Genomic DNA, 26,986 nt, shown 5'->3' with positions numbered 1-26,986 from the left:
AGTAAAGTTGGTAGTTTGGAGAGTTGGAATAAATTTTGTCAGGATTGATTTCTGCCATTGATTCCTTTCCACTATTTTCTTACCACTATGTATAGGTCCAGACTAAAGATTTTGGGAAATATTTAGAAAAATCATTCTCTGCACCATACCTCAACTTGACAGATTTCATTTTATGGAATGATTCCCAACCCTTCATCTGTCAATAAACACCAGTTGTTACTAGCTGTGTACAGCAGAGGTAGAGGCCCAACTGTATCACTTTTACCATTAGTGGCTAAATTACATTTTCATGCTTTACAGAGTATTTTTGCGTGGAAACAGGGATCAAACTTGCTTTTTTAATAAAAACCAAGATACTCTTTAAGGGCCTGAAGGTCAGATCTGTTGACAGCATGTTTGGTCTAAAATTCCATGTGATCATTTGTGAATGTAAGGCCTTTTTGGTGGACTTAATTCCTGTCCAAAGACATTCTTAAGGTTCTCTGCTCTCTTTAGGTTAATGCGTTGGATAATCTTGGTCAGACTTCTCTACATCGAGCTGCACATTGTGGCCATCTTCAGACATGCAGATTGTTGTTGAGCTCTGGATGTGATCCATCCATTGTGTCACTACAGGGTTTCACAGCTTTACAAATGGGGAATGAGAGTGTGCAGCAACTACTACAAGGTACTACTGTACTTTGTTTAAAATGGTGTAATGTTTTGTTTCACTTGCATCGGTAGGCAGTAAGCTATAGCACTGAGATGAATTATAGAGGCAGTTTGTATGCTTGGCTCACCTGCAGAAGGAAAATGGCTAGATTTTATGTAAGTCTAGTAGAGTTCGTTCTTACAGCCAGAGTTGCATGTAATGTGCTGCTGTGGTTGCTGTGGTTGATGCTGGTCCTTGTATTATCCCACAGTAGTCAGCTACCGGGATTGTATTACAGTAATTGGCAGTTTATTCTAACATAGTGGTATCTGCCACCTAGAGTCAAGTTGAAGGAACAGTGAGGAGAAACCTATTAGTTGTAAAGTGAAAGTCAATAGTGGCCACTTTTGTGACCACAGATAACGGGTATACACAGTTCTCAGATTTTTCACTGAATAAAAACCTGAATAGTAATAAGTTCAATAAATAAGCATCCGGATCACTAACATTCTCAAACTGAACATGCCATTGGCTGGTTCTACAGTATTTCATAATAGCAGAAATAATGCTGAAAGCAAATGTAATATTGCTTTGGAAACCTGTAAGTACCAGGTTACAACCGCCAGCTACATTTCGAGGTATGTGTGGTAAATTGACTGGTATGTTTTGAGATGTGTTAAAGGGCAGATCCTGAAATACTATTTAGTCTGATTTTAGGTGATTATTCTTGCTGAAGAAGTTTTAAATTAGAGACAAGTAACCTTCATTTATTTTATAGAAGGTATCCCATTAGGTAATTCGGATGCAGATCGACAGTTACTAGAAGCTGCAAAGGCTGGAGATGTGGACACTGTAAAAGTAAGGTTACAACTGTATTTTGTGCTATCTACACAAGGGCATATCTTGTCAAACCATGACAATATTCTCTAAAACAGGAAAAAGCTTTCCTGTCTAAGTACCATAGAACCATAATTTTTTACCTGATTCCCTCATGGTGCGCAAAAGCTGCATCTAATAAAAAAAACAATTTGATGTGGGCCAATTCTGAAGTCTTCAGTTCTTAATTGGAAAGAACTTAGTATTGTCCATAGGTGTGGATTAAAAGAGAGGAAAGGAATTGTTTTAATTCTTTGCTCTTGGAGTTGCAGAATCCCCCTAATGAAGGTTATGGCAATTAATCCTGACTTTATCCTGAATGTCAGGGGATATTAATCTTTATCTATGTATTATAGTAAGGGATGCTAAATTTTCTATTTTAGGGGGGGAAAAGTGGGTTGTTTTTTTAAAGAATACGCAGAATAACTAGTATTTGCATGTTTGAATGTCAACTATATGTATAGTGATATATGTTTTGGTTCTTGGCCTCCACAGAAGTTATGTACAGTTCAGAGTGTGAACTGCAGGGACATTGAGGGGCGTCAGTCCACACCGCTGCACTTTGCAGCAGGATATAATAGGGTGTCTGTAGTTGAGTATCTTCTTCAGCATGGAGCTGATGTTCATGCAAAAGATAAAGGGTGAGTACTCATTTTATGTTTATTTGGCAGATGTGGTTGATTTTTTTTTTTTGTTAGTTATAAACCTTTGAGTTCTGCTAGTTGGTTCATATTCTGTATACAGTAAAAGCTGTGTTAACCGGCACTTCATTAGCCGGAAAACTCTATTAACCAGCATCCAAGCGACGCAGCAAAAGTGAAACCGGAAGTACCACTTCTGGGGGACTTCCCGTTTCGCCGCCGCAAACTGAGTTTTTCTTTGCCACTTTTTCAGCCCACAGCCCAGGGCAAAGCAGTGTGTGCAGGAAAAAGCAGCCTGCGCAGGGCCCCCTTCCCTGTCCCCCGGGACACTGATGCCGGGGGGTACACCAAACAGCACACATTTGATTAACCAGAATATTTGACTGTCTGGCATCCCCCATTCCCAGGGGATGCCAGATAACAGAGCTTTTACTGTACTTAGATTCATAGATGCTAGGGTTGGAAGGGACCTCAACAGATCATCAAGTCCGACCCCCTGCCCTGGGCAGGAAAGAATGCTGGGGTCAGATGACCCCAGACAGATACCTATCTAGCCTCTCTTAAAGACCTCCAAGGTAGGGGAGAGCACCACCTCCCTTAGAAGCCCATTCCAAATTCTGGCCACCCTAATTGTCAACAAGTTCTTTCTAATGTCCAGCCTAAATCTGTTCTCTGTCAGTTTATGACCATTCTTCCTTGTTACCCCAAGAGGCACCCTGGTGAACAGAGGATCTCCAGTTCCTTGCTGCACCCCTCTAATGAATTTGTAGGTGACCACAAGATCACCTCTCAGCATTCTTTTGCGGAGGCTAAAGAGATCCAGGTCCCTTAGTCTTTCCTCATAGAGCTTGGCGTGCAAACCCTTAACCATACAAGTGACCCTCCTGTGGACTCTCTTGAGGTTATCCACATCTTTCTTAAAGTACGGTGCCCAAAACTGGATGCAGTACTCCAACTGCAGTCTGATCAGTGCCGCATAGAGGGGAAGTATCATCTGGTTGGCAGTATTTGTCATGCATCTGCTAATGCATGATAAAGTGCGGTTAACTTTGCTGGTGATTTCGTCACACTGATGACTCATGTTCATCTTGAAGTCCACTGTGACTCCAAGATTCCTTTCCACTTCTGTGCTGCTGAGAGGCTCACTTTCCAGCCAGCAGGTATGCTGGATATTTTTATGCCCTAGGTGCAGCACTCTGCATTTGTCCTTGTTGAGCTGTATACTATCGTGTTCTGCCCACTTTTCCAATCTGTCCAGGTCCGCCTGCAATCGTTTCCTGCCCTCCGGTGTGTTCACTTCTCCCCACATTTTAGTATCATCTGCAAACTTGGACTGAGTACACTTCACGCCCACATCCAAGTCACTGACAAAGACATTGAAGAGTACAGGTCCAAGGACCAAGCCCTGCGGGACCCCACTGCCCACATCCTTCCAGGTCGATACCGATCCATCCACCACCACTCTCTGGGTGTGACCCCCAAGCCAGTTTGCCACCCACCAGACTGTGTAATCTTCAGGCATTTCCTGTTTCTTTGGAATATGTGTGTAATACCACAGGAAAATATCATTCTGTAGTATTTTTTAGGACCTGAAAATATAGCTAGCATATAGTTTGTAAGAAGTGATTCATGTAGTTCCGGAAAGTCAAAAAAACATTTTTCTCATTTCTCACACTTTTCACATCTAAAGAGTATGTGTTAGCTGTTGGCATTAGTACATTATTGTTCTTGTTAATGCTGTCAGTTTAATTGACAAGAGAAATAGCGAGCAGCTTTTCCTAAAAGTTTAAAAACAAGTATTTATTCCTGAGGAAAATGCGTGTGAAATGCAATAAATACCTTAATCTTACAGTAGCACTAGCTATATAGATAGCTGCTTTTCATTTTTACTTGTTTCTTTTCAGAACTTCAGGAGATCTGTAATTATGTTACAGATAATTATGTCAACGGTAGAGTAGAATATTTATGGTAGTATGCATTGTTCCTAAGAATGAGGTTTGTTTTATATCAAATATTGAAAATGCAAATTAGAGCTTCTTTTGATAGAAAATGTAAAGCCTAAATGTAACATGTATTAAGAAATGTTTGCTTAATCATGTTTTTTAGTGGGCTTGTCCCATTGCACAATGCTTGCTCCTATGGTCACTATGAAGTAGCAGAACTCCTTGTTAAACATGGTGCAGTTGTAAACGTAGCTGACTTGTGGAAGTTCACTCCCTTACATGAAGCTGCAGCAAAAGGGAAATATGAGATCTGCAAACTTCTATTACAGGTACTTTGCATGTTAAGGAGAGGGAGGTTAACAATGGAATTTACATTATTTAAACATTTAATTTGAATAATTTTGGCAGGGTTCCTTTAAGAACCTACATTTTATTTTGAGGGTTTCAAGTGATAATTATTAAACAGGTAAATTTTAAAAATGAAATACAGCTAAAAGGAGCACCGTTCTTCCTTTGAACACTGTGTTGAGTCTTTTGCACTCTTGGACATATTATAGCTTTTCTATACACAGGTTGAACGTGAATTGGAATGAATTGAGTGAGATGTATAAGAACAAGGAAGTCTTACTTTGCTTATATCTGCTTTGAAAAAGTTGTGAAAAATGATTGAGTACACAGCATCCTCCAGATTTTTTTTATGTTCACAGCATGGGGCTGACCCAACGAAGAAAAACAGAGATGGAAATACTCCTTTGGATCTTGTTAAAGATGGTGATACAGATATTCAGGACCTGCTTAGAGGAGATGCAGCTTTGCTAGATGCTGCCAAGAAGGGTTGTTTGGCCCGAGTAAAAAAGCTGTGTTCACCTGACAATGTGAATTGTCGTGATACCCAAGGACGACACTCAACACCGCTACATTTGGCAGGTTAGAGCTTTTAACTAATAAACATGCAGCTGATTTTGCAGCTGATTTTATCACGTTCATTAAAGAAAAAATGTAGTATTGTAACTGTTGACTGGTGAGTCTTACTAGAATGAGCACCATCGTGCGTTGATGTTAGTGGAACTGAGGTTCTGTGCTCCCATCACTTAAATCAGTCACTATTTCTCTACATTACAATAAGGAGCATATTTAGGCTGTTCTTTCCAAAGGATGCCAGCACTTCTGTTAGTCAAATGAGTAAAGCCCAACTTTCCCTTAGTGAAGACAGCTTCTGTGATCTTAGGAGGCAGATAAGAGCTTCTGTTGCCCATCCTTATGCTCAGACACAGGAACTGTTGTTATCTTTTCATTGTTCCAGAACCTAGATTTTACATGGGAGAGGGGACAGACAGGTAAATCCCACTGACAGGCACAACTCCAAACTTTCTGACTGCCAAAAACCTGCCACAGGCTGCCATTCCAGAGGAATTAAGGGATGAAGAGAAAAGGACTTGGGTGAATTTGCATGTGGTTGAGACATCTAATGCTTAAATGTTTTTTCAGGCAATTAAAAAGCCTAGTGAGAAGTTAATAGACAACCTTTGCTTTGCCCATTAAATTACCATATTTACTGAATCAAAGATGAGTTTGAATTTAAGATGCCCATGCTGCCCCATAATTAGATTTTATGTGGAAGATTGTTTGTGTCTGTCTGTCCCCACCCCCCACCTCCCTCTCCCCCACTTCAGTGAGGGAACAGGTAGCTTGACAGGCATCCCTTGGGCCCCCCTGCCTGCACCATGAACCCATCCACTTGTTCTCCCTGCTGTAGCTCTTGCCCCAGCCCCAGCCAGGTAGCAGCAGTGGCTCCAGCCCCTGGCTGGGTCTAAACCAGAGTCTCCAGTTCCAGACTGGAGCCAGAGCTAGAGTCAGCCATTCCTACTACTCTGTGGCTTTCCCTGGACGCCCTGTCCCTCCCCTGTACCACATGATCTCCTCTGTGTTCCCTCCCCTGTGTTCCCATGGGCCATCTTGACCTGCCCTGGCCAGACAGCAGCAGCGGTATTAGCAGCTTCAGCCCTAGCCATGGAAAAGCTTTATACTCAGAATCAGAAGTCTTAAGTGCAGGCTGTTCACACCATGATTTTCAAAGATATTGTTTGTTTTTTTCCTTATGTTTTAGTTATTCAAGTATTAAAATCATGTGATGGATTGGCATAATACTCATTTAACCCATAACTAAATGTCTTCAACTAGCACTGAGAATAGTCCAAGAATTCTGTGAACAAAGTGGATTTGGCCACTTTTTTGGTGAGCTTGCTACCCCAATATGGTTAAAAACAACCAAGTGAACTTGGTATAACTATGACACTGGTTTCTCTGAGGACTTTTATATTCTCTCTTTCTTTACTACCTGTTAGCTGGTTACAACAATTTGGAGGTTGCAGAGTACCTGTTACAGCATGGAGCTGATGTGAATGCACAGGATAAAGGAGGCCTGATACCTTTACATAATGCAGCATCATATGGGGTAGGTGCCTTTATCCTTTCACCTTCTTGAAAAAAATTTGAAGTTTTAAAAACAGGAGTGAGATGCTGCTTTTATTCATGTGAATGAAGTGGTTTGTTTGACCATCTGTTTAAAAAAAAAACCTTACCTTTTTATATAATTTCATTGTAACTAAAAATTATAACTTGATCACACACTTAGCTGACTGCAAATGTGGGGACTTTAAATTTGTGAAAACGTCGTTGGAATGTATTGTGCTTGAAGGGGTCATTCAGAAACTTATAAAATCAAGCAGTTCTGGAGACATCTTGTAAATTTGTTTTTCCTGTGTGCATGCTGCTAGAATTTCACTGGTGAGGTTTTTAACTTGTGTGACTGATCTTTGTAAGATTTGAGCCATATGTGAACCAGAAATATAAAATGGGACCCTTCCGTGTTTGGAACCAGCCTGGAATCAAAATAGTTGAAGTCCATTTAGAGCCAGGGATCTGAATTTAAAGTACCCCCACCTCAAGTAAGTTCAGATTTGGAGTTATGATTTGGTCCCATCTCTGTGTTTACAGAAGAAAATGGCTTAATTGTACATTGGTACATTAGGACTAAGCTCTTCTGTTTTGTGAGAGTTTACTTTTTCATATTACAATTCAGATCAGTTCTAGGAAAATCAGATGAAAAGTTACACAAAAGTGTGTGTAATAATTCTGAGGGATACAAGATATTAAATTAGCATTCCAGAAGGTAACAGGATATTTTATTTTCCAGCATGTAGATGTAGCAGCTTTACTTATAAAGTATAATGCCTGTGTGAATGCTACAGACAAATGGGCTTTCACACCTTTGCATGAAGCAGCCCAGAAAGGAAGGACACAACTTTGTGCCTTGTTATTGGCACATGGGGCTGATCCTACTCTGAAAAACCAAGAAGGACAAACACCTTTAGACCTGGTCACTGTAAGTGATGGGATCTTCGGGGAGATCTGTGGTTAGCTGCTGTTAATGGCTGCTCAGCCTTTTTCCTGGCACCAAATTTTAAAAAGTGAGCTTCTGTGCAATATGTGAACACTTGGGATACTCTAGTGTTTATACAGGCTTGGTTCCAAAGGCCTAATACACTTTCATTTATCTACTTTTTCTGTTCTGTAGCTAAAGACTGCTATAAAATTCTTGTAATTGCAGAATGAAGAAAGAAAATCAATGGTTAATTTTGTTCCAGAATTTACACTTAGTACGTCTACGTCTTGCTTACGATAGTTATTTTGCCTGACACTAGACCATGAAAATTGCTTTAGCAGTAAAATTTAAACAAATTTTATAAAAGTTATAATATCCTTCCCATTTTATAATACTTGATGTGGCTGTTTAAGATGTTATTATAATGCAATCAAATGCTGCACCTTAAGTAAATGAGTAATGAGTTTTGTTGTCTCTTGTGTGTAACCCTATGCAAGTTTTTAGAAATAGCAAAAAGGATTACATCTTGGTGTATGCTAGACTTTTGTTTAGAGCTTTTTAAAATAGAAAAATATTTCTATAAAAACTCACTTGCAAATTAGTTGAAATGTTTCCATTCCATATGTGATACTTAGTAGGATGCTTGGACTTAATTGCTTTCAGCATTAGCTTTTTTCCTAGGAAAATCTTTGAATAGAAAGTTTTTCTTCATTTTAATGAACTGTCTCTTGATATTTAGGCAGACGATGTTAGCGCACTGTTGACAGCAGCCATGCCTCTTTCTGCATTGCCATCTTGTTACAAACCTCAGGTTATAAATGTATCTCAGACTACTGGACCCACAGCTGAATCCTTGTCTTCCGTTCCATCCAGCCCATCCAATTTGTCAGCTGCTAGTAGCCTTGACAACTTGTCTGGTAGCTTTTCTGAACTCCCATCCGTTGTTGCTACAAATGGTGCGGAAGGGGCTACAGTGTTAGAAAAAAAAGAAGGTGAGGTTTTCTAAGATATGAATTATTGCCTCTTAAATCGTTGAAGGTATTCAGTGGAAACGGGCTTCATTCGTTCATCATTCATTGAGAAGATTTTCAGTGTTTTTATCTAATTAGAGTGGGTTTTCTAGGTATTCCTTAATTGTTAACAGAATTTCTAGTTCTGTATTTATATCCCCATCCGTTCTGTGTTTTTTTCCAAGTTTAACCTGATGAGTGAGGTCCTAAAAGTTCCATATTTTTGGAGACCTTTAAAACGTCTTCAATTCCCACCCCCACTCCCCACCCCTTTTAGCAACCTTCTTACAGGTAAATAAGATTTTTTTTTTTTTTTTGCTAGAAACCAAGTTTGTCAATACTTTTATTAGTATAGACTTTTTGTAAACAATTAATTCCTGGATTCTAAACAATTGATTTTAAATTGGCAGTCTTGAGAAGGTTGCTTATGTAGCTTTTGTTCACTGCATAGAAATACGATATTGGTTGCTGAAGAGTTGCCTCTTTTTTTTTTTTTTTTTTCAAAGAGCCTAGCACATTCTGGTTGGATATCATGAGAAACAATAATTGTCACATTAGGAATTTGACTATTTATTTTTAAAGTTCGCAAGTTTGTTTGCTTGTTCACTTTTTAAGAATTCTTGTATTTCCCCTTATAGCAACAGTATAACGTGCAGCATTGTAGAAAGTACAGTTATGAATGTAACTTATAAACTGTTATGTTCAGTTCCAGGTGTAGATTTTAGTATAAATCAATTTGTGAGGAATCTTGGACTTGAACATCTGATTGACATATTTGAAAGAGAGCAGGTAAGTAGTATTTCTGTGCACCACTTTTCAGCCTAAAAAGGAGGAATGACAGGACTTTGCTAGGGATCGTAGCATTAATGCTGTCGTACTTACTGGGTCAGGCCAAAAATTCATCTAGCCCTGTCTGCTGTCACTGACCGTGATCAAATGCCTTAGAGCAGTGGTTCTCAACTGTTTTGGATTCAAGACAGCCCCTCCATAGCTTTTGTGAATTGGGTGGCACCCAATTAAAAAAACTAATGTATATATTACAGTGCTTACCTCCTTGCAGAGGGGCTGGTCATTGGGGGACGGAATTGGCCAGGCAGGGACAAGCCTGAGCCTCCACTTTTTTTTTCCTCTGATTTATTTCCTCACACCTTGGGGCGGCCTTCAGAGGATCTTGCAACACCCTAGAGTGCCCCATCACCCTGGCTTAGAATCACTGTTTTATAGCAGTGGGGCCAACTTTTTGGCAGGTGTCACAGATTAGGCCCTGTGCCCTCACCAAGTACCACTCTGATCCCCTTGCCCTGCCTGATCCATCACACTGCTTCCTGCTCCTTGCCCAATCTGCTGCTCTGCATTCAGCTCTTCCCTGATCTGCCATGTGTCCCACACACAAGCTGTCCATCCACTTGTGGCACATGTGCTGCAGGTTGGCCACCCCTACTTTAGAGGAAGAATATAAGAACATAACACACAAAACAATCCATCCCCTCTCTTACCCTTCCAAGTTACCATCAGTCAAAGGTTTAGGAGTGTCCTAAGCCTGACTGTCTTTTTTTAATTAGTCCCTGACGGACCTATTCTTCATAAATTTGTCTAATCTCTTTTTGAATCCAGTTAGGCTATTGGCCTGAGCCTCCACAATTGCCTGTGACAGTGAGTTCCACAAGTTAATTACACATTTGCTTTTTTATACACAAGTAAAAAAAGTACTTCCTCTTGTTTGTTTGAAACCTCCTCTCTGATAATTTCACCAAGCTCCCCCTAGTTTTTGTTTTATGAGACTTAGCAGTTGTTTTCTATTCAGTTTTTCTGCATCATTTGTGATTTCTGTAAACCTCTACTATATCCTGCCTCGGTCTTTATTCCAAGCTAAAAAGTCTTAGTCCTTTCATTCTTTTCTTGCATGGAAGCCATTTCATACAATTATCTTTGTTACCTTACTCTGTAGTAGGATTGGAGTGTTGCTGTAACTGTGATAGCCCACGAAATATGTGGGAAGCAAGCCTTTTGGTTTTGTTTTTCAGTACTCAAAAATTTGTCTAACATGTTTTCCAACTGGATAGTTGGTTCAGTAAAGATCCCACCAAAAACACCTTGTTTCTTGTCGTTCTGTGAACTTTTCTAGGTTTATATCCTTTTGAGATGGAGCGATCAGAACCACATTTACCTGAATCCAAGACAACTTCAAAGTTAAGACAACCGCCAAATAATTAGATTCTACACATGGACAGTTTATAAATTTTGTTATAATTTTCCATGAATAGAATCTTAACTATTTGGGGGGGTCGTCTTAAATTTTTCCCCCATCCTCTCCACTGCTACAGCAGGGAAAGTAATGGCTTGCGGGAATGAGGGCATTGCTGGCCTGAATCCTATCCTGTGCCCCCACCCACCCCACCATCTGCACCCCCTGCTGCCTGCCTGCCCTGCAGCTCCTGGTCCTGTGCCCCTCATCCCTTGCAGCCTCACCCCCCACAGCCACTTACAGCCGTCATAGTTCTGGTCCCATTCTGATCTGGGATGCAGGGCATGTGGTAGCTCAGGCTCCAGCCAGGACATGCACTAGAGTTTGCAGCAGCAGGAGCTCTGGCCCTGGGTTGCCAGAGCTGCTTGTCATTGCCACTACTGCATGGCTTGACCAGTACCAGAGTTACCATGTGCTCTGTGCCCTGAGCCGAACTCACAATTGAGGGTAAGCAGCTGGGCAGGGAGAGGTGGCAGGAGAGCAGGAGGCACTTGAATCCAGGACAATGGTTCTTCCCCCCATGTTGAATTGGGCATGGAAAAGGGACACACCTCATCTTGGAATTGAGTAATTACAGTACTTAAGATGTGAATGCACAACAACTTTTATATAAATAACATGGTGATGATTCCCGTTTAGTTTTCAGTTCCTTTCCTAATGATTCCTAGCACTGTATTGGCTATCTTGATCCTTGTTGTTTTTTTGCTTTCAAATAGCATAAATAGCTTTTTAGGGAAAATCAGAGAAGCAAAGCCAGGGAGAAGTGTCATTAAAACATTCAGAATGCAACCAGTGTTACTTGTTGCCAAAAAGGCAATGTCATTCTGTTTTAACAAGCTTGTCCTCGGTAATGCTTCCCTGCTCAGCTGTGAGAGACCCTAGCTGGAGCACGCTGTCTTGCTTTGAACACCATGCTCTGGGAAAAAATTGGGCAAAATGAAGAAAGTCTAGAGGGACCAAACAAAAGTCATAAGAGTTTAAAAAACAAGGCAAAAGTCATAAGAGTTTAAAAAACATGTGAGAAGTTGAATGAATTAGGTTGGTTTAGTTTAGGAAGGGGGAAACCATTCATAAAATATGTTACAGTTCATTATAAAGGGGATAGTAAATAGTTCTCCTGATGATAGAAAGATAATTAATTGCTTTAATTTACAACAAAAGAAAGTTGAATTAGTAAGTATAAGAATAATTGCACACTAAAACTGGTACCTGGGGAAGTTGTGTGATATCCATTCTATTCCAATAATGGATGAGACAAAGATCTTGTTACAAATAGCTTTAGGTATAATTGGTCCTGGCTCAGAGCAAGGGAAGGACTAGACAGCCTACCAAGGTCACTTCCAGCCCTACATTTCTGTGACTTCTGATTTTAATTTAATACATTTATGTTAAAACCCCTTATATTTTTGTTTTTCTAATTGGCTTGCTAATGTATCTGCACATCTCTCTGTTTTAGATTTAACATTATGCCACTTGAGTAGTTTATGCTGTTAATTCTCTTTTGAAATATTTGTATTTAGTGAAACTACTAAGTGTTCATTAAAATGTATGCAGCAGTCTAAACTAATTATATTGTTCTTTGCTCTAGATAACATTGGATGTATTGGTTGAAATGGGACACAAAGAATTAAAGGAAATTGGAATCAATGCTTATGGTCATAGACATAAAATAATCAAAGGTGTTGAAAGATTGATTTCTGGACAGCAAGGTATGTTTTCACTGATTCAAGATAAAATGCAGCTGCTTTAACAGAGGCCATTTTTTATAAACTCTTGGTTTTATCATGTTAAAAAAGAGTTGGTAACGCAACTATAAAACAAATGTGGAATGTATACGAATCAAATATAAAATGGTGCTCACTGGCAATATATGACCAAAGTTTCATTCAGCTGAAGTTCACATGAGAGCATTGTTTGGTGATAAAAGGGTACTAAATTCAAAACAATTTTTAATATTTTGTATTTAGTACCTAGTACCTTTTTAATACATTGTCATGAGCAGAGTCTGTATTGACTTCTGTTTGTTGCAGCTGGTAGACTTCTAAGCTTTTTGGAATTGGGACCATATTTATTTTATTTTTTTTAATTATCACAGCACTTAAACTGTAGTCCTGGATGAAGGCCCCTGTATTACTGTGTGCTGTACAAACAGTGTACAGTGCCTATCATAGGTGATGTAGCATCTCATGATAAAAGATTCCAGGGGTCTCAATACAATTACTGTTCATGCTCTCACACTTTGTTGGAGGCACTGTGTTCATTGTCTCAGAAGAATGACTGGAGTTTTAATTTTTTTTCTTAAAAAGTACAGTCCATGTTTCCAGTGGAGCTGAAATTAACATAGCTGCTTTGTTTAGTGGCTTCAGCTTGTACTGAGTTTTATGCTAAAATCTTTTATTTGTGCCGCATTGATGCCAGCACAATCCTGGGAATAGCATGCTTCATTTAACTATGACTGCAGAGAAAACAAAAAAGAGCATGCTATTTTTTTTTCCTGTCTTGCAGAAACACTGGCTGCTATTGTCTTGCTGGGTTTCATAGCAATAGAATAAATTAGTTAGAATTGCTAGGATTTATTTCTCTAAAGACACCATCTGTGAATTTTCACTCTGAAGTCTGGGCTCCCTAGCAATGAGAGAGGTGCAACTTCTCAAGCACTAAATGACTTCTTGCCTTTAAGAGCTGTAGTAGTAATGTAATGTATTTACCTGGACCTTCAATAACTTATTTTTTAAAACTTGCATGCAGCGTCCTAGGCAGGAGCTGTAACTCTTCATTTGCCAATCTAGCCCAGTATCCAGTTTGAGCTTTAACCTTCTGCAGGTTTTGATATGGTATTCTTGTCTTCCAGTTAGGTTTGATTTTGACTGTATAAAAATCTGCGGTCAGAAAGCATCAATGGCCATTCCGAAGCCTAGTTCGGATAGTTTCCCTAGCTCTGAAGATTTTGAGGACTTTTAGAGCACTTGCACACATGCAGAGAGCCTGCTCTGACGGACTGGAAATCCAGCATTTTGGAGCAGACTCAATTAATCGAGTCTGCTGGAGAACATAAATTGACGCACTCTGGCAGCCTCACACATCACATACGTGTATCAGTGCACCTCTTCACTGAGAAAATGGTGGTGGTGCACTTGGAGCTAAAACACATTCGATGCGCTTTAGTTCAAAGTGCACCACTGCCATTTTCTCAGCGTGGAGGCGCACTGCGCCTCTGATGCATGTATTCCCGATGCAGTGCCAGGTGCTTTTAATTAGCATGGCTTGCTAATGAAAAGCACCCAGCACCATGTCAGAAATGCATGTCAAAATGCCCTTACTCTCTTGCCTTAAAAGGCCTTTCATAGTTTCATAGTTCCATAGTTTTAGGGTCGGAAGGGACCTAATAGATCTTCTAGCCCGACCCCCCGCCAGGGCGGGAGAACAACAAAAGAACCCTAAACAAAAAACGGGACTCAAATGAGTCCAGCCAGGTAGGTATCCAGCCTCTTCTTAAAGATCCCCAGGGTAGGGGCCAGCACCACCTCCCTTGGAAGTTGGTTCCAGCTCCTAGCCGCCCTAACTGTGAAGTAGTTTTTTCGGATGTCCAATCTGTACCTCCTCTCCATCAACTTGTGCCCATTACTCCTTGTTATGCCAGCGGGGGCTAGGGGAAACAGCGTCTCCCCCAAACCCTTCTGGTTCCCCCTAGTGAGTTTATAGACGGTCACCAGGTCCCCCCTCAGCCTTCTCTTGTGGAGGCTGAATAGGTTCAGGTCCCGCAGTCTCTCCCTGTAGGGTCTGCCCTGTTGTCCCTGGATCATGCAGGTGGCCCTCCTCTGGACCCTCTCCATGTTGTCCACATCCCTCCTGAAATGGGGCGCACAGAACTGGACACAATACTCCAGCTGCGGCCTTTATTTCCATCTATAAGTGCTCGCTACCTTACCTCAGTATTTCAGTGCAGTGCTTCAAAGCCTTATTTATTTTAGTGATTAAGCTCTGGTTTCTAGTCCCTAGGGTTCTGGTGCTTGCACACATTCATACTAGTATTCTGGCACCCTTCCCTAGATACAATATAGCCACTGTTTCATAAACTTTCTTTTGGAGTTTTATTTTGAAGCTTTCCTTAAGTCAAAGCTTCTTGTTTCTAAACCTTTTACATAGCTATTTGGGTTCCAACCTCAGACCAGTGAGTGCAAGGCTTTCAGCAGAGTGCAGGTACTTTGAAAAGTATTAACTGACTCTTTCTCCCACAAACCTGCATGTTTTAAAAGTACTGGTGGAATACGCTGTGTTGAGCTGCAGCTTGCTACCAAGACCCTCGGTATCCATCTGTAGCCACCTGCTAGTATATCCTGGGCAGGCCATTTTACAAAGCCACCTAGCATGCATCTGGCTCTATTTTTACAGCCCCATTCCAACTCGCATGTAATTCCTGATAAAGAACTGGCAACAGCCTCTGTATTAAATCCCACTGTCTTTATTTGCAAATTCAGAGCTTTCCAACAGAAAATTGTCTTTGGCGAATTAGCATCAGGCTCTGGCCTCCTGGGGTTGAGGACTGCTTTTACATTTTTGTCAGTGCCAGCTTCATTCCTACTCTGCCCCAAGTGCTGAGGTGAAATGCTTGCGTACCAAAGTGGTGGATGAGATAGATGACCCAATTATTTCAGTGTGGCAAGTATGTTCCTGTGCAGAGGTCAGAGCTTGCAATTCAAGAGTCAATTACTCCTGTGTATGTTTCCTTCAGCTTTAATACCAGAGGTTTGTGGTACCTTTTACACAGAGGATCTGGTTGCAATGGTTATCACAGTGACTGGATTTCAGTAGTACTGTCTCAAATAGTCCAGGTATCTGCCAAGAACAGCGTGGCAGCCCTATCAGGAATACATCATCCATAGCCCTTCTGCCTCAGGGTGTTTCAGCAGTGCACAAAGATATGCCTATGGGCAGAAGATGCTATCATGCCCAGGACTGTGGTGTGTAGTTTCTACAACATACACAAGTTGGACATATGCGATTTGGCATTAGATGATTGAATCATTATGTTCTAGGCATTTTTGTGTACTCCTGCCCATCTGATGCAGGAAAATTCATGGTCTGAGCCAGAAAAACTACTCATGTCATCCAGAATGAGCCATATTTAGCAAGACACGTCTTTTTTACTGCAGAGATGCTCAAATGTATATGTATACTAGTTTTTTCCTGCTAGCAAGAGTTCAGACAAAGCAAAGGAAACAGGAAAACTTGAGGTGCTACTTTGAGTCTCTGTGCATTCTACTCCCAACTGGATCCTGTGCCAACAGTGTCCATTCAGGCTTGGGCATGTGCTACCCTGTTTCCAGTTTGAAGTAGTAATGTGCATGAAGCAATGCAGTATATTTTGAGCATATTGCTGTGAGGCTTAGTAAATCTGCATTCTGATCATCACTAAATTGACTAGAGGACTTAGAGGTCCAAGGAGGTGCCATAAGCCCTTGGGTTGGTGAGAGAAGTTGGCTTATGCAGCTGGCCATCTCTGAATGTCTTGGGGACCAAAGCATTTAGAAACTGAAAGTTCTGCCTGTCTTCAGCTAGGGAGCTGAGACCCAGGGCTGAGCCTTTTGTAATTCTGCTCTTCTAAAGATATCTTGCAAACTTGATTTTTTTAAAAACACTAAAATATAAGGTGCTTAAGGTGCTAGAAGAGCAGCAGAAATGGGACTTAAGTCTCATCTTAATTTTAAATTGAAAGTTTTAAACAACAAGTAGAGGTTTTTTTCCCCCTTGCCTCTATCTGTAAATGGTGTTTCAGTACTGAGCTGTTTGTGTTTTTAATTTTGTTCTCTTAAATCCATATCTGAAACTCTTATGTTCATGGTATTCATAGGTCTTAACCCATATCTCACTTTGAATACTTCTGGGAGTGGAACAATTCTCATAGATCTCTCTCCTGAAGATAAGGAATTTCAGTCAGTGGAGGAGGAGGTATGTGCTGCTCCCTAGTCTCTCCATGAAGTGCCAGTGACAAAAGAATTGGATATACAGATTGTTCCTGAACTATGTAGTAATACACTGATAAGTTAGCAAGCATAATGATTTAAAACTTGCATCAAGACACTTCTGTTTTCCTTCTTATCTGTGCTGTTCCACTGTCCATTGTTATAACTCATTTGCCTTTCCTACATATGTCACCACTAGTTAACTTAGCTTGCCTTCAACTGGAGAGGTTATTTCTTCAACAGAGAAATGGTCACTGTAGCCATTTTCCTGTATTCCAGAGCTAGATTCTAATAATTTATTACTTCCTCTGTATTCTCTCCTCGGCGGTTGAAATATTTCACAGTACAGAATTCTTAAGTAAACACAATCAGTTGAAGAGTGGCAAACTAATGTAAATTGAGAACTACCATATTTAATAAATTATAAGATGAGGTTTTTTCCCCCAAATCAGCACGGGGAGGGGAGGGGAAAGCCTCTTGTCTTTCTTTTGCGTACAAGGAAACCTGATTAGATACGTTTGTCAATCACTAAAATGCTGCCAAAAGCAGCATGTGCTCAGTAATGGAAACCATGTATGCAGTTGATTAACTGCTGCCAATCCTGAGCATGACTATAAAATGCATGCCCTGTATTGTGCAGACATGCTAATGGGAAACAACACTTTTTTTTTTTTTTTTTTAATTTTGGCTGCTGACAGACATGAAAAAACCCAGTGTCTGTATAGATCAGGTGCTTCAGCAGGGCTTTTAGAACTTTTATCTAAAGTTGATTCAAAGAGCTTCTTACCTCCTAGACTCTTCAGCCTGAGGCTTCAGATAATTCCAAATTCATGGCCGATATCCTACGTGCAAGCCCTAAGGCCAGAGGCCTTGGAGTTTAGATGCCCCCTTGTCTCACTTGCCCCTGAGCAAAAAGCCAAAGGAGCACACCCCACCATGCCCTCAAACACTCTCCCACAACCACACCCCCACACCCCAAAACCACTGCGCACCTCTGGGGGGAGCCCCATTCACTGCTACACACACACACACCGCACAGCTCCCCACAAACCCCCATACCCACATCCACACATGCCCCCCAAAAACCCCATACCCCCCCATATACAAGAGTAAGATTTCATTTTGAGCTATTATGCAGTCATCTCTATGTACACAACACAAACACAAATCAGGGCAAATATATATATATTTTTTAATACATTTTTTAAAATGAAATTAAAATACGTTATTGTGGATGTTTGAATTTTAGTATATGATTTGGGGGTTTTTTTTCCTGTTCCAAGATTGCAAATGCCATTACCAAAAGGAGTACTTCCAGGGGCAAGGGACGGGACTTCTGGCAGCAAAGGTCAGGGTTTAGGGGGTGGGACTTCCAGTCCCAAGATGGTGACCAAGGAGTAGGGCACTTGCCAGGGGGTGGGGCCACCTTTCTGGCTCTTGGTAGCTCACCAAAACTCATTCAGCAGCCCTCAAACCAAAATAATTGCCCAACCCTGACCAAGACCAATCCCCTGTCACCCTAAATTGTGTAGCTGAGAGCCTTGCATTTGGAGACTCACAGGATGCAGTCTATCTGGATAGGCTATATGGTAGTGCCCATTGAGTGCAATTTCCCTCAGCACTGATTCTTTTTAGTCATAGTGAGCCACTACATTGCATACGTGTCTATTTCTTCTTTATTCCCACAGCTGAGCTGTGCCTTTCTTTCTCATTTCCAATAATTCCTGTTTCTTCCCCAGCCTTAAATGTCTGGGAAAACATCACCCAACAGGATTCCAAACATTCACCCAGAATCCCTCTTTCACCCCATCTCTCAGCCTGGCTCACATGATTAGCATAGTCCCATCCTCCATGAGGTGGAGCCAGACCAGGCTGCCTGCACCTCATCTGCATACAAATTTTTAGAGGATTCCAGGACTCATGACTAGAATATACAGTTCCAGTCATGAGCTGGGGGCTAATTAGCACATGGATCCTTTGTTGGGGGTATGTGGAGTACACACACATACTGAGTAGTGCTGAGCTATGGGGTCATCATGTCTTGAAATGCTGTTGACTCTGGGCCCCAACCCATGAACTATATAGTAAATCATGAGCCTTTTGGCTTTATCATGCATCGTTTGTACAAAGTGCTGCTTGAAAATGTATTTATGGGAGTACCTGTGCCAAACCTTGCAAAAATTTCCAAAAATGTAACAGTTCATCCAGAATTGATTCATAAGTGAACCAGCGCTCTTTCCTGCCCGGGGTGGGGGTGGGGAATGATCTATTGAGGTCCCTTCCAACCCTAACAACTGTGAAAGTCTATGGGGTACTCTGTGCAAATTACTACAGCTATGTTTGTTTTAATGTCAGTGTTTTCAAATTTGCTCCTCACTTCCATGTGCTTGAGGAGAGTAGGGTCTAACAATAAGGGTGGGAGGGAAAGAAGCTGCTGGGGGAAGGCAGAGAGCATAGGGGCTACCTGACCCCCCCGCCAGATTTATTTTCCCTGCTGTAGCAGTGGGAAAGGAATAAATTCAAGTCAAACCTTTAATAATTCGATTCTATTCCTGGAAAATTATAACAAACTTTCCACGTGTAGAATCTGATTATTAGGGGTTGTCTTGTATTCAGGGTCGTATTATATTCAAGCAAAGTATTCAAGTTCTATTAGCTTCTGTAGAAATATCACAAAACCTGTTCTTCATGGATCCAGTGCTAACTTTAGCTAATGACAATATGTAGTTTTCCATATGAACCTTTATTTTTACAGATCCAACTGCTTTGATTTCAGAATGGTTTAAAGCAGTGGGGCCAACCTTTTTTGGCAGGTGTGCCACATTAGCCTCTCACCCTTCCCAGGTGCCACTCTGATACCCTTTCCATTCCCAATCTGTTGCCTTGTTTTCTGTTCCCAGCCCTCTGCTCCCTGCCTGATCTGCTGCTTTACTTTCTGCTTCCTGCCTTATCTGCTGCTGTGCTGTTTATCCTTTCCCTGATCTATTGCATGCCACACACACACAAGTTGCTTATGCCATTTGTGACACTCATGCCACAGGCCAATATTGGAGTATTTGTTTGTTCAGCATATATAGCCTTAAATGTCTCAATCTTCAGATGCAGAGCACAGTCCGAGAGCACAGAGATGGTGGGCATGCTGGTGGAGTCTTCAACAGATACAACATCCTAAAGGTACTATTCAGATCTCTGAAGTTCTTAATGATGAATGTGCTCTGGAACTTTTGGCTGAGAGTAACTGATTTATACAGGTAAAAACAGCCTTTGCAGGCCCTGAGGAGATTTTCACGACAGCAACACCTTACTTAAAATTATAAGGGGTCTCCTTGCAGCTGAGATTCTTGCTGTATTCAATGATCCAAAAGCAGCTTGCCTATTTGCGGGAGATGCTCCCTATTTCAGGGGAGGTGCTCCTTACATATTTGTCCCTTTCCACTTTGTTTATTACTTGCTATTTCTCATATGTATCAAAATTGTGAGCGCACTGGATTGTTGAATAGAAAATTTCTCATTTGATAATTTCCTTCCTGCTAGTAGTATCTTCTGTAATTCTACCCTCTCTAGAAAGGATTTTAGCCAAAGGGAAAAATTTTAACTTTTATATATTTATTATATAGGCTAGTAAGCTTGGGTGTATAGATTATTCATTGGCATTGAAGTTTTTGTTACTATGTTTTATTCTGACAGTTTCTACCTGACCTTTGACTTAATCTGACAACAAGCCTAAAAAGGAGATATAAACAGTGGGGACTGTTAAATCACTGAATAGCCCCAGAAACTGTAGACAAGATGGCTTATAGCTTGTATTTCTCACTTATGGGAGATATTGTTAATAGTAAGAAAATTATCAGGCAAGAAATTTCCCATTTGTGCTCTTTCGATTCCATTGGTTTCTCAATTTTAAATGAAGTACTCCTGATGAAGATATGATGGACTAGCTAAACTGAAAACAGGTTAAAAGCTTTTCTGCATGTATATATTTGAGTAAATGTCAGTATTTACATTTTCCCCACATTAAAAACTAAAAATAATATAGATAATTAAAGAAGTATGTAATATTGCCACCTATTTATAAAATATGAATTGACATTGAAAGTTACATATTTTTCCTCTTGATTCACTATATAATTTAAAAAGAAGCACTCTTCAATTTGCTAAAATGCAAAGAGAGCTTATTCATATAACAACTATTTATCTAATTTCAATACTAATGGATTATAGTAAATTAAGCCCTGCTATACAGATTATCATGATTGCAAGTTTTACTTAAAATAAAATTTAAATTACTATTTTAATCATAGTTTTCCTTTATACTTTTTAACATAAATGAAAACGCCCAGACCTTTTTTGAAAAAATCATACCCCCTCCCGCCAAGAAACTTGGATTGGGAGAGGTGGATTTTTGCATGGTCTTGGAAAAGATCATAAGGTGTAATATGGAAGACATGAGTCTATTAAAAATTTGAAGCAGGGGAATAAAGTTTTTTTTGATGAAAAATGTTATTTTAGCAGAACTTAAGTGAACAGGAATAAAGGGATTGCATTCATCTTTTAACTTTCCAGTAAAAATCAAACTGTTACTAGGACTGATTAAATTCAAAAAAGGTAAAAGATCGTCAGAGATTTAGAATATAATGGCTTTCAACCCTAGCTTTATATGGTGGAAGTTAAATTTATTCTGTCAACCTAGAAGAACTAGATCCTCCTCATTCTCTTTCTTTTCTTAAAACTTAATTAAACATCACTTGTGTAAGTGACCATTTGAGATGGTTCTGTTCTGGTAAAACTACTGTATATCCAAATGTCAGTCAAGTGATAAAGCAAATAATAGATGTTGTCTGAAAAAATGGAATTTAGATTCAAATTTGTTTCAGATTCAAAAAGTGTGCAACAAAAAACTATGGGAAAGATATACTCATAGGAGAAAAGAAGTTTCTGAAGAAAACCATAACCATGCTAATGAAAGGATGTTGTTTCATGGTAAGGTCTTTGATTTTCAAATTTTCTTCCATTTTCAGTGCCGTTATGCTTGAGGAGAATGCTTTTCTTTCTTGTCTTTCAATCATCAATAATAAAGTAAATTAAAGCTAGTGTGCTCCTAAATGTTGCAACTCTGTTACCAGTTCTTAATTCATCACTATAACTGAAACTACTTTTTTCAGTATCTTTTGTACATTTTGGATCCCTTCATCATGTAGCTTTGTGTGTACCCAGAGATGACTTTAAAGTTACAGCAAAAGCAGTTCAAAGTCTGAAGTGGATGCGAAGAGGACAAAATAATACTTCTGTAACTGGTTAAATTCTTGCTATTATTGTCAGATAGCAAGATTATTGGAGGCACAGAGTACACTTACCTTTGGCAAGCCAGCTTTTTTTCCAGATGTGCTTTCTTCAATTTCAGTAAAGATTTGGTTTTGTCTTGATAGTTTTAATCTACTGAAAACAATCTCCTAGACATGGAAAAAGGACAGTTTATTCTGCTTCACTAAGTGGCTATGTTAGCTGTATCATGAAAAACTTACTTGCATTCACTAAAGTAAAAACTGAACAGCTCCTTGCTGCAGAGTTTGTAAATTACTTGAAGTAAAATAGTTCAGTGCTATTTTAACATGGAATTTTTTAAGTAAAAAAATAGGTTAGGAGAGTCTCTTGGACTAATCAAAATTCAAAATGTGAGTTAAGACTGCATGCCTAACCTTAGTTCTGCATCATGCATATACATCAAGACAGTTAGTTGATCCTAAACATCTCTAATTTTAATATTTTCTCTGTGTGTGTGTGTGTGTGTGTGTGTGTGTGTGTGTGTGTGTGTGTGTGTGTGTGTGTAAACATTTCTTTTAAGGCTAGCTATTTTTACAATGATCCGAAATGTTGACTTTAGCATGGCTTTTGAAACAGTCTTCCACAACATTCTTGCAAGCAGGCTAAGGAAAAATCATTTGGATGAATAGACTGGTAAGGTGCATAGAAAACTGGCTGGATTGTAGGACTTAAAGGGTAGTAATCAATTTTTCAATGTCTAGTTGGCAGCTGGTATCAAGTGGAGTGCTCAGGAGTTTGTCATGAGGCCAGTTTTGGTCAGTATCTTCAACAGTGACTTGGAAGATGGGATGGAGTGCACCCTCAGCAAGTTTTGCAGATGACACCAAGCTGTGGGGAGTAGTAGATACACTGGAGGATAGGGCTAGGATTCAGAGAGACCATGACAAATTGGAGGATTGGGCCAGAAGAAATGTCATGAGGTTCACTAAAGACACGTGCTAAGTCCTGCACTTACAACAGAACAATCCTATGCACTAGTACAGGTTGGGGACCAACTGGCTAAGCAGCAGCTCTGGAGAAAAGGACCTGAGGGTTACAGTAGACAATGAGCTAAATATGTGCCAACAGTGTACCTTTTTTGCAAAGAAAGCTAGTGGCATACTGGACTGCATTAGTACAAGCATTGCCAGCAGATGAAGGGAAGTAATTATTCCCCTCTATTCAGCACTGGTGAGGCCACATCTGGAGTACTGTGTCCAGTTTTGGGCTCCCCACTGGAGAAGGGATGTGGACAAATTGGTGAGAGTCCAGCAGAAAACAACAAAAATGGTTAGGGGCTGGGGCACACAATTTATGGGCTAGGGACAAAAAGTACACATAAACCAGTATAAGTGATCAGAAACCATTTCAAAAGTTCGGTGGACATAAAGTGCTTTCAAAATGTCTGAAACCAGTTTAAGATGAATCTGGATGGATACTGTATCAGACTTTAAACTGATTTAACCTAAATCAGTTTTGAGCTGCTGTCCCAGATCCCCTTCAGATTCAAGTTTAACTCACAACATCCCAGGATACTTTTCACCTCCCCTGCAACTCCCCCCCCCCCAACACATCCCCAGTTGCAGGGCAGACAAGCTGGCTTTGGCCCAAACCTCTGTTCCAGCTAAGCAAGGAGGTGTGCTCTAACACCCCCTGGCTTCTGGCCTGGGCCATTGCAGGCATGTGGTTATATATCTGTTCACTTGGTTATTGGTTTAATCTGTACAGTTTAGACTAACCTGCAAAGATTGAATCAGTTCAGCCTCAGGGTTTTTGACTGTCTATACTTAACCTTGAGGAGAGACTGAGGGAACTAGGCTTATTTAGTCTGAAGGAGAGAAGACTGAGAGGCAATTCAATAGCAGCCTTTGATTACCTGAAGGGTGGTTCCAAGAGGATGGAGCAAGACTGTTCTCAGTGGTGGCAGATGACAGATCAATGAGCAATGGTCTCAAGTTGCAACAAGGGAGGTATAGGTTAGATATTAAGGAAACTTTTCCAGTTGGAGGATGGTGAAGCACTGGAACAGGTAACCCAGAGAGGTTGTGGATCTCCATCCTTGGAGGTTTTTAAGGCCCGGCTAGACAAAGCCTTGGCTGGGATAATATAGATGTATCATTCTTGCTTCTTTTTTTTTTTGCCCAGCGATTGGTCTAGATGACCCACTGAGGTCTCTCCCAACCCTAATTTTCTATAACTATGTAAACATTTGTAAAACATGGTATCTTTTCTGAGAGTCAGTTGTCAGGGATCATGTTCCTGGCAGTTTCTTTCCCATTATTAATACATTTACCATAGCAGTAGCTCCCAAGGATGAAGAAGCTAACAGCAAACCTAAACTGATGACAGACTTGTATAAGCCAGAAATTTTTTCTGACCACTCTTGTTGTACTTCATCTTAACTTTCCTTTAGGCTCCCCATTTGTGAACGCAATTATACATAAAGGCTTTGATGAGAGACATGCCTACATAGGTGGGATGTTTGGAGCTGGGATATATTTCGCTGAAAACTCTTCTAAAAGTAATCAGTATGTGTATGGAATTGGAGGCGGCACTGGATGCCCAATTCACAAAGACCGTTCTTGTTATGTCTGCCACAGGTGAGTTGGATAGCTGTTGCTGAATCTGTTCATGCAAAGCAATTAGATTTTGCCTGGTGCAATCAAATGCAGCAGGCTAAAATACTAACTCAGTAGGTGTACCCACTCAACGTGTACTAACAGTTAAAGCAGGTAGTGCTAACATGAGTTTTGGCTGCCAGTCTTTCACAAAGCTTTAAGAAACTTAATGCTGAAGATGTTTAAAGACATTATCTGAATTTGTCTGCTTATAAGCCCCAAGAACTAGGTTTATTTAGCCTGGAAATCAAAAAAGCTAAGGGAATGTAGAAATGTGTATGTATGAAAGGTAAAGTGAAAAGTAATCAGTCCCTTCTTTCATGCCATATAATATACAAACCCAGATACTTTCTAGACTAGCAGTATACCTGCATTCTGTTCAGATTTTATATGCCTTCTGTGCCTGATACAGGGAGTGAGACATTTCACCTAGATAAACCAGAAGTATGGCCATCTTGAAATTTTTGCAGGCTGAGTTTAGTAAGGCTTGGGTGACACTCATTGCATTTTTGGACATTGATCTTTAGTGCTTTGCGGTGTGGTGTGGCAGACTTATGCAGCCTCCCATCCTACTTGTTTCTAGGTTTTGGAGTATGTCCTTATTCTGTAAAATGTCCATTAGTGTTTTTACTCGAATCCAAGACTAATTGTTCCCCCCCACCCACACACACAGCATAGGCATGGGGAAAAGTTTTGTTTTAGATTTGAGTACCAGCCTAGGGCAGACCATGGGTCATGCAGCGGGGGAGGGGCCTTACAGCATGAAGGTGAGTAGCTGTGGGGAGACTGGAAGTAGTGGGGGTGCAGGAGAGAGACCATGCAGAGCAGGGAGGAGCATGGAGAAGACTGAAGCATTTCTTCCCCCCCTCCATTACCTTCAGGTCCAGCCCAGAGCTGTGCCACTATTTGCCTGGCTGTACATGGGCCAGGGCTGATACTGCTGCTGACTTTCCCGAAGCTGGAGCCAGAGCAGCCCAGAAGGCAGTGGGGGAGCCAGGCACAGGCAAGTGGGGGGAATAGGTAGCAGGGGGCAAGCATATAGGTATGTAGGTTCAGGGGGTATGTGGTGGGACAAAGAGGTGGGGTCTGGCTCCTTGCCCTTCCCCTGTGCTTTCCCTGCCACAATTGTAGGGCATGAATTTAAGACATCCCTCCAATAATTAGATTCTGTACATGGAAAATGATAACAATTTTTAAATTTTCTGTGTGTAGAATCTAGTTATTGGAAATGGGGGTCATATGAAATTCAAAGTTGTCTTGGATTCTGGTAAATATGGTATGTTTCTAACTTTCCCGTGAATCCTCAGTCTCATGTTTGAGAAAGTGAGCACCTTTTGCTAAATCAGTTGGACCCACAGGCTGAGTTATCTTGCCCTACAGTGTTCATTAGGCCACCACTTCAACCAGAAAAGGAGAGGAAATTAAATCTACATGTACCATTTTCTCACAGGTTTCAGAGGAATGGGATGGTGGTTGGAGATCTGTCTCATTGTCCCTCCTAATCTTATGTCCCTCTTCATTTTAAGAGGCTTCACTCCGAGGTCAGAGTTTCAGCCTCAGTCACTGCCTCCCGGCCACCTGCCCCCTGCAATTTCTGATTCCCTCTGCCTTTGTAATTCCCTCAGAGGGGACTTGGTGGCAGCCCATAAGTACATCAGGGGTGTACATCAGGACCCGGGAGAACATCTGTTCACCCGGGCTCCCTCAGGGAAGACTAGGTCCAACAGTCACAAACTGCTGGAAAACCGTTTTAGACTGGACATAAGGAAAAACTTGTTTATTGTCCGAGTCTCCGCAGTCTGGAACAGACTCCCCCCAGAAGTGGTGCAAGCACCTACTCTGGACATGTCTAAGTTGTGTTTGGATGCTTATCTTGCTGGGGTCTGACCTCAGCTGACTTCCTGCCACTTGGGTAGGGGGTCTGGACTCAATGATCTCGTGAGGTTTCTTCCAGCCCTAATTTCTTTGAAATCTATTAAATTTACTATGGCTTAACTTACTCTGGCAGCTCTAGCAGGGCTCTGTTCAGGCCAAGGAGCCCATCCTGTCTCCAGCCCAGCCATACAGTGGCAGGTACAGCTCTGACTCCAGCTCCAAGGCCAGGTCTTAAGCTGTTTGCCATTGCAACAGCTTCTGCATGGCTAGGCTAGGTCCAGAGGCACCCTGTACTGTGTGATCCCTATCCTTTGCTAAAGGAGGGCCCTAACAAAAGCCAAAGCTGCAAGGATAAGGTAAGTGGTGGCAGAGGGGGAGGTGAGCAGAGTGCGGGTTAGAGAGCAGGGAGGGTATAGGGATGGGGGTGGGGCCAGGCAGCCAGGAGGGTAAGTGTGGGTGGGCAACATGCAGCAGGGGTCAGGCCACTTGACTCCCCTG

General features: G+C 41.0%; 1 protein-coding gene across 1 annotated transcript in view; it reads left to right on the top strand.

Annotated features, from left to right (window-relative positions):
• Window positions 1-26,986, top strand: part of TNKS2 (tankyrase 2) — a gene marked incomplete at its 5' end in the record, with an annotated part of 46,784 nt that overhangs the window by 17,797 nt on the left and 2,001 nt on the right. Inside the window, 15 exons of the mRNA XM_025213236.1 lie at window positions 496-667; window positions 1,410-1,489; window positions 2,003-2,148; window positions 4,255-4,420; window positions 4,799-5,018; window positions 6,437-6,546; window positions 7,288-7,476; window positions 8,216-8,468; window positions 9,193-9,275; window positions 10,101-10,139; window positions 12,320-12,440; window positions 16,583-16,680; window positions 19,794-19,868; window positions 21,569-21,674; window positions 24,409-24,595. Of these exons, the coding sequence (XP_025069021.1) occupies window positions 496-667; window positions 1,410-1,489; window positions 2,003-2,148; window positions 4,255-4,420; window positions 4,799-5,018; window positions 6,437-6,546; window positions 7,288-7,476; window positions 8,216-8,468; window positions 9,193-9,275; window positions 10,101-10,139; window positions 12,320-12,440; window positions 16,583-16,680; window positions 19,794-19,868; window positions 21,569-21,674; window positions 24,409-24,595 (2,045 nt within the window). The remainder of the gene's footprint in view (window positions 1-495; window positions 668-1,409; window positions 1,490-2,002; window positions 2,149-4,254; window positions 4,421-4,798; window positions 5,019-6,436; window positions 6,547-7,287; window positions 7,477-8,215; window positions 8,469-9,192; window positions 9,276-10,100; window positions 10,140-12,319; window positions 12,441-16,582; window positions 16,681-19,793; window positions 19,869-21,568; window positions 21,675-24,408; window positions 24,596-26,986) is intronic.

This window comes from Alligator sinensis, unplaced genomic scaffold, assembly GCF_000455745.1.
Source record: "Alligator sinensis unplaced genomic scaffold, ASM45574v1 scaffold493_1, whole genome shotgun sequence".
NCBI lineage: Eukaryota > Metazoa > Chordata > Crocodylia > Alligatoridae > Alligator > Alligator sinensis.
Note: the sequence above shows the minus strand (reverse complement) of the source record. Positions and strands in the feature narration are given on the sequence as shown.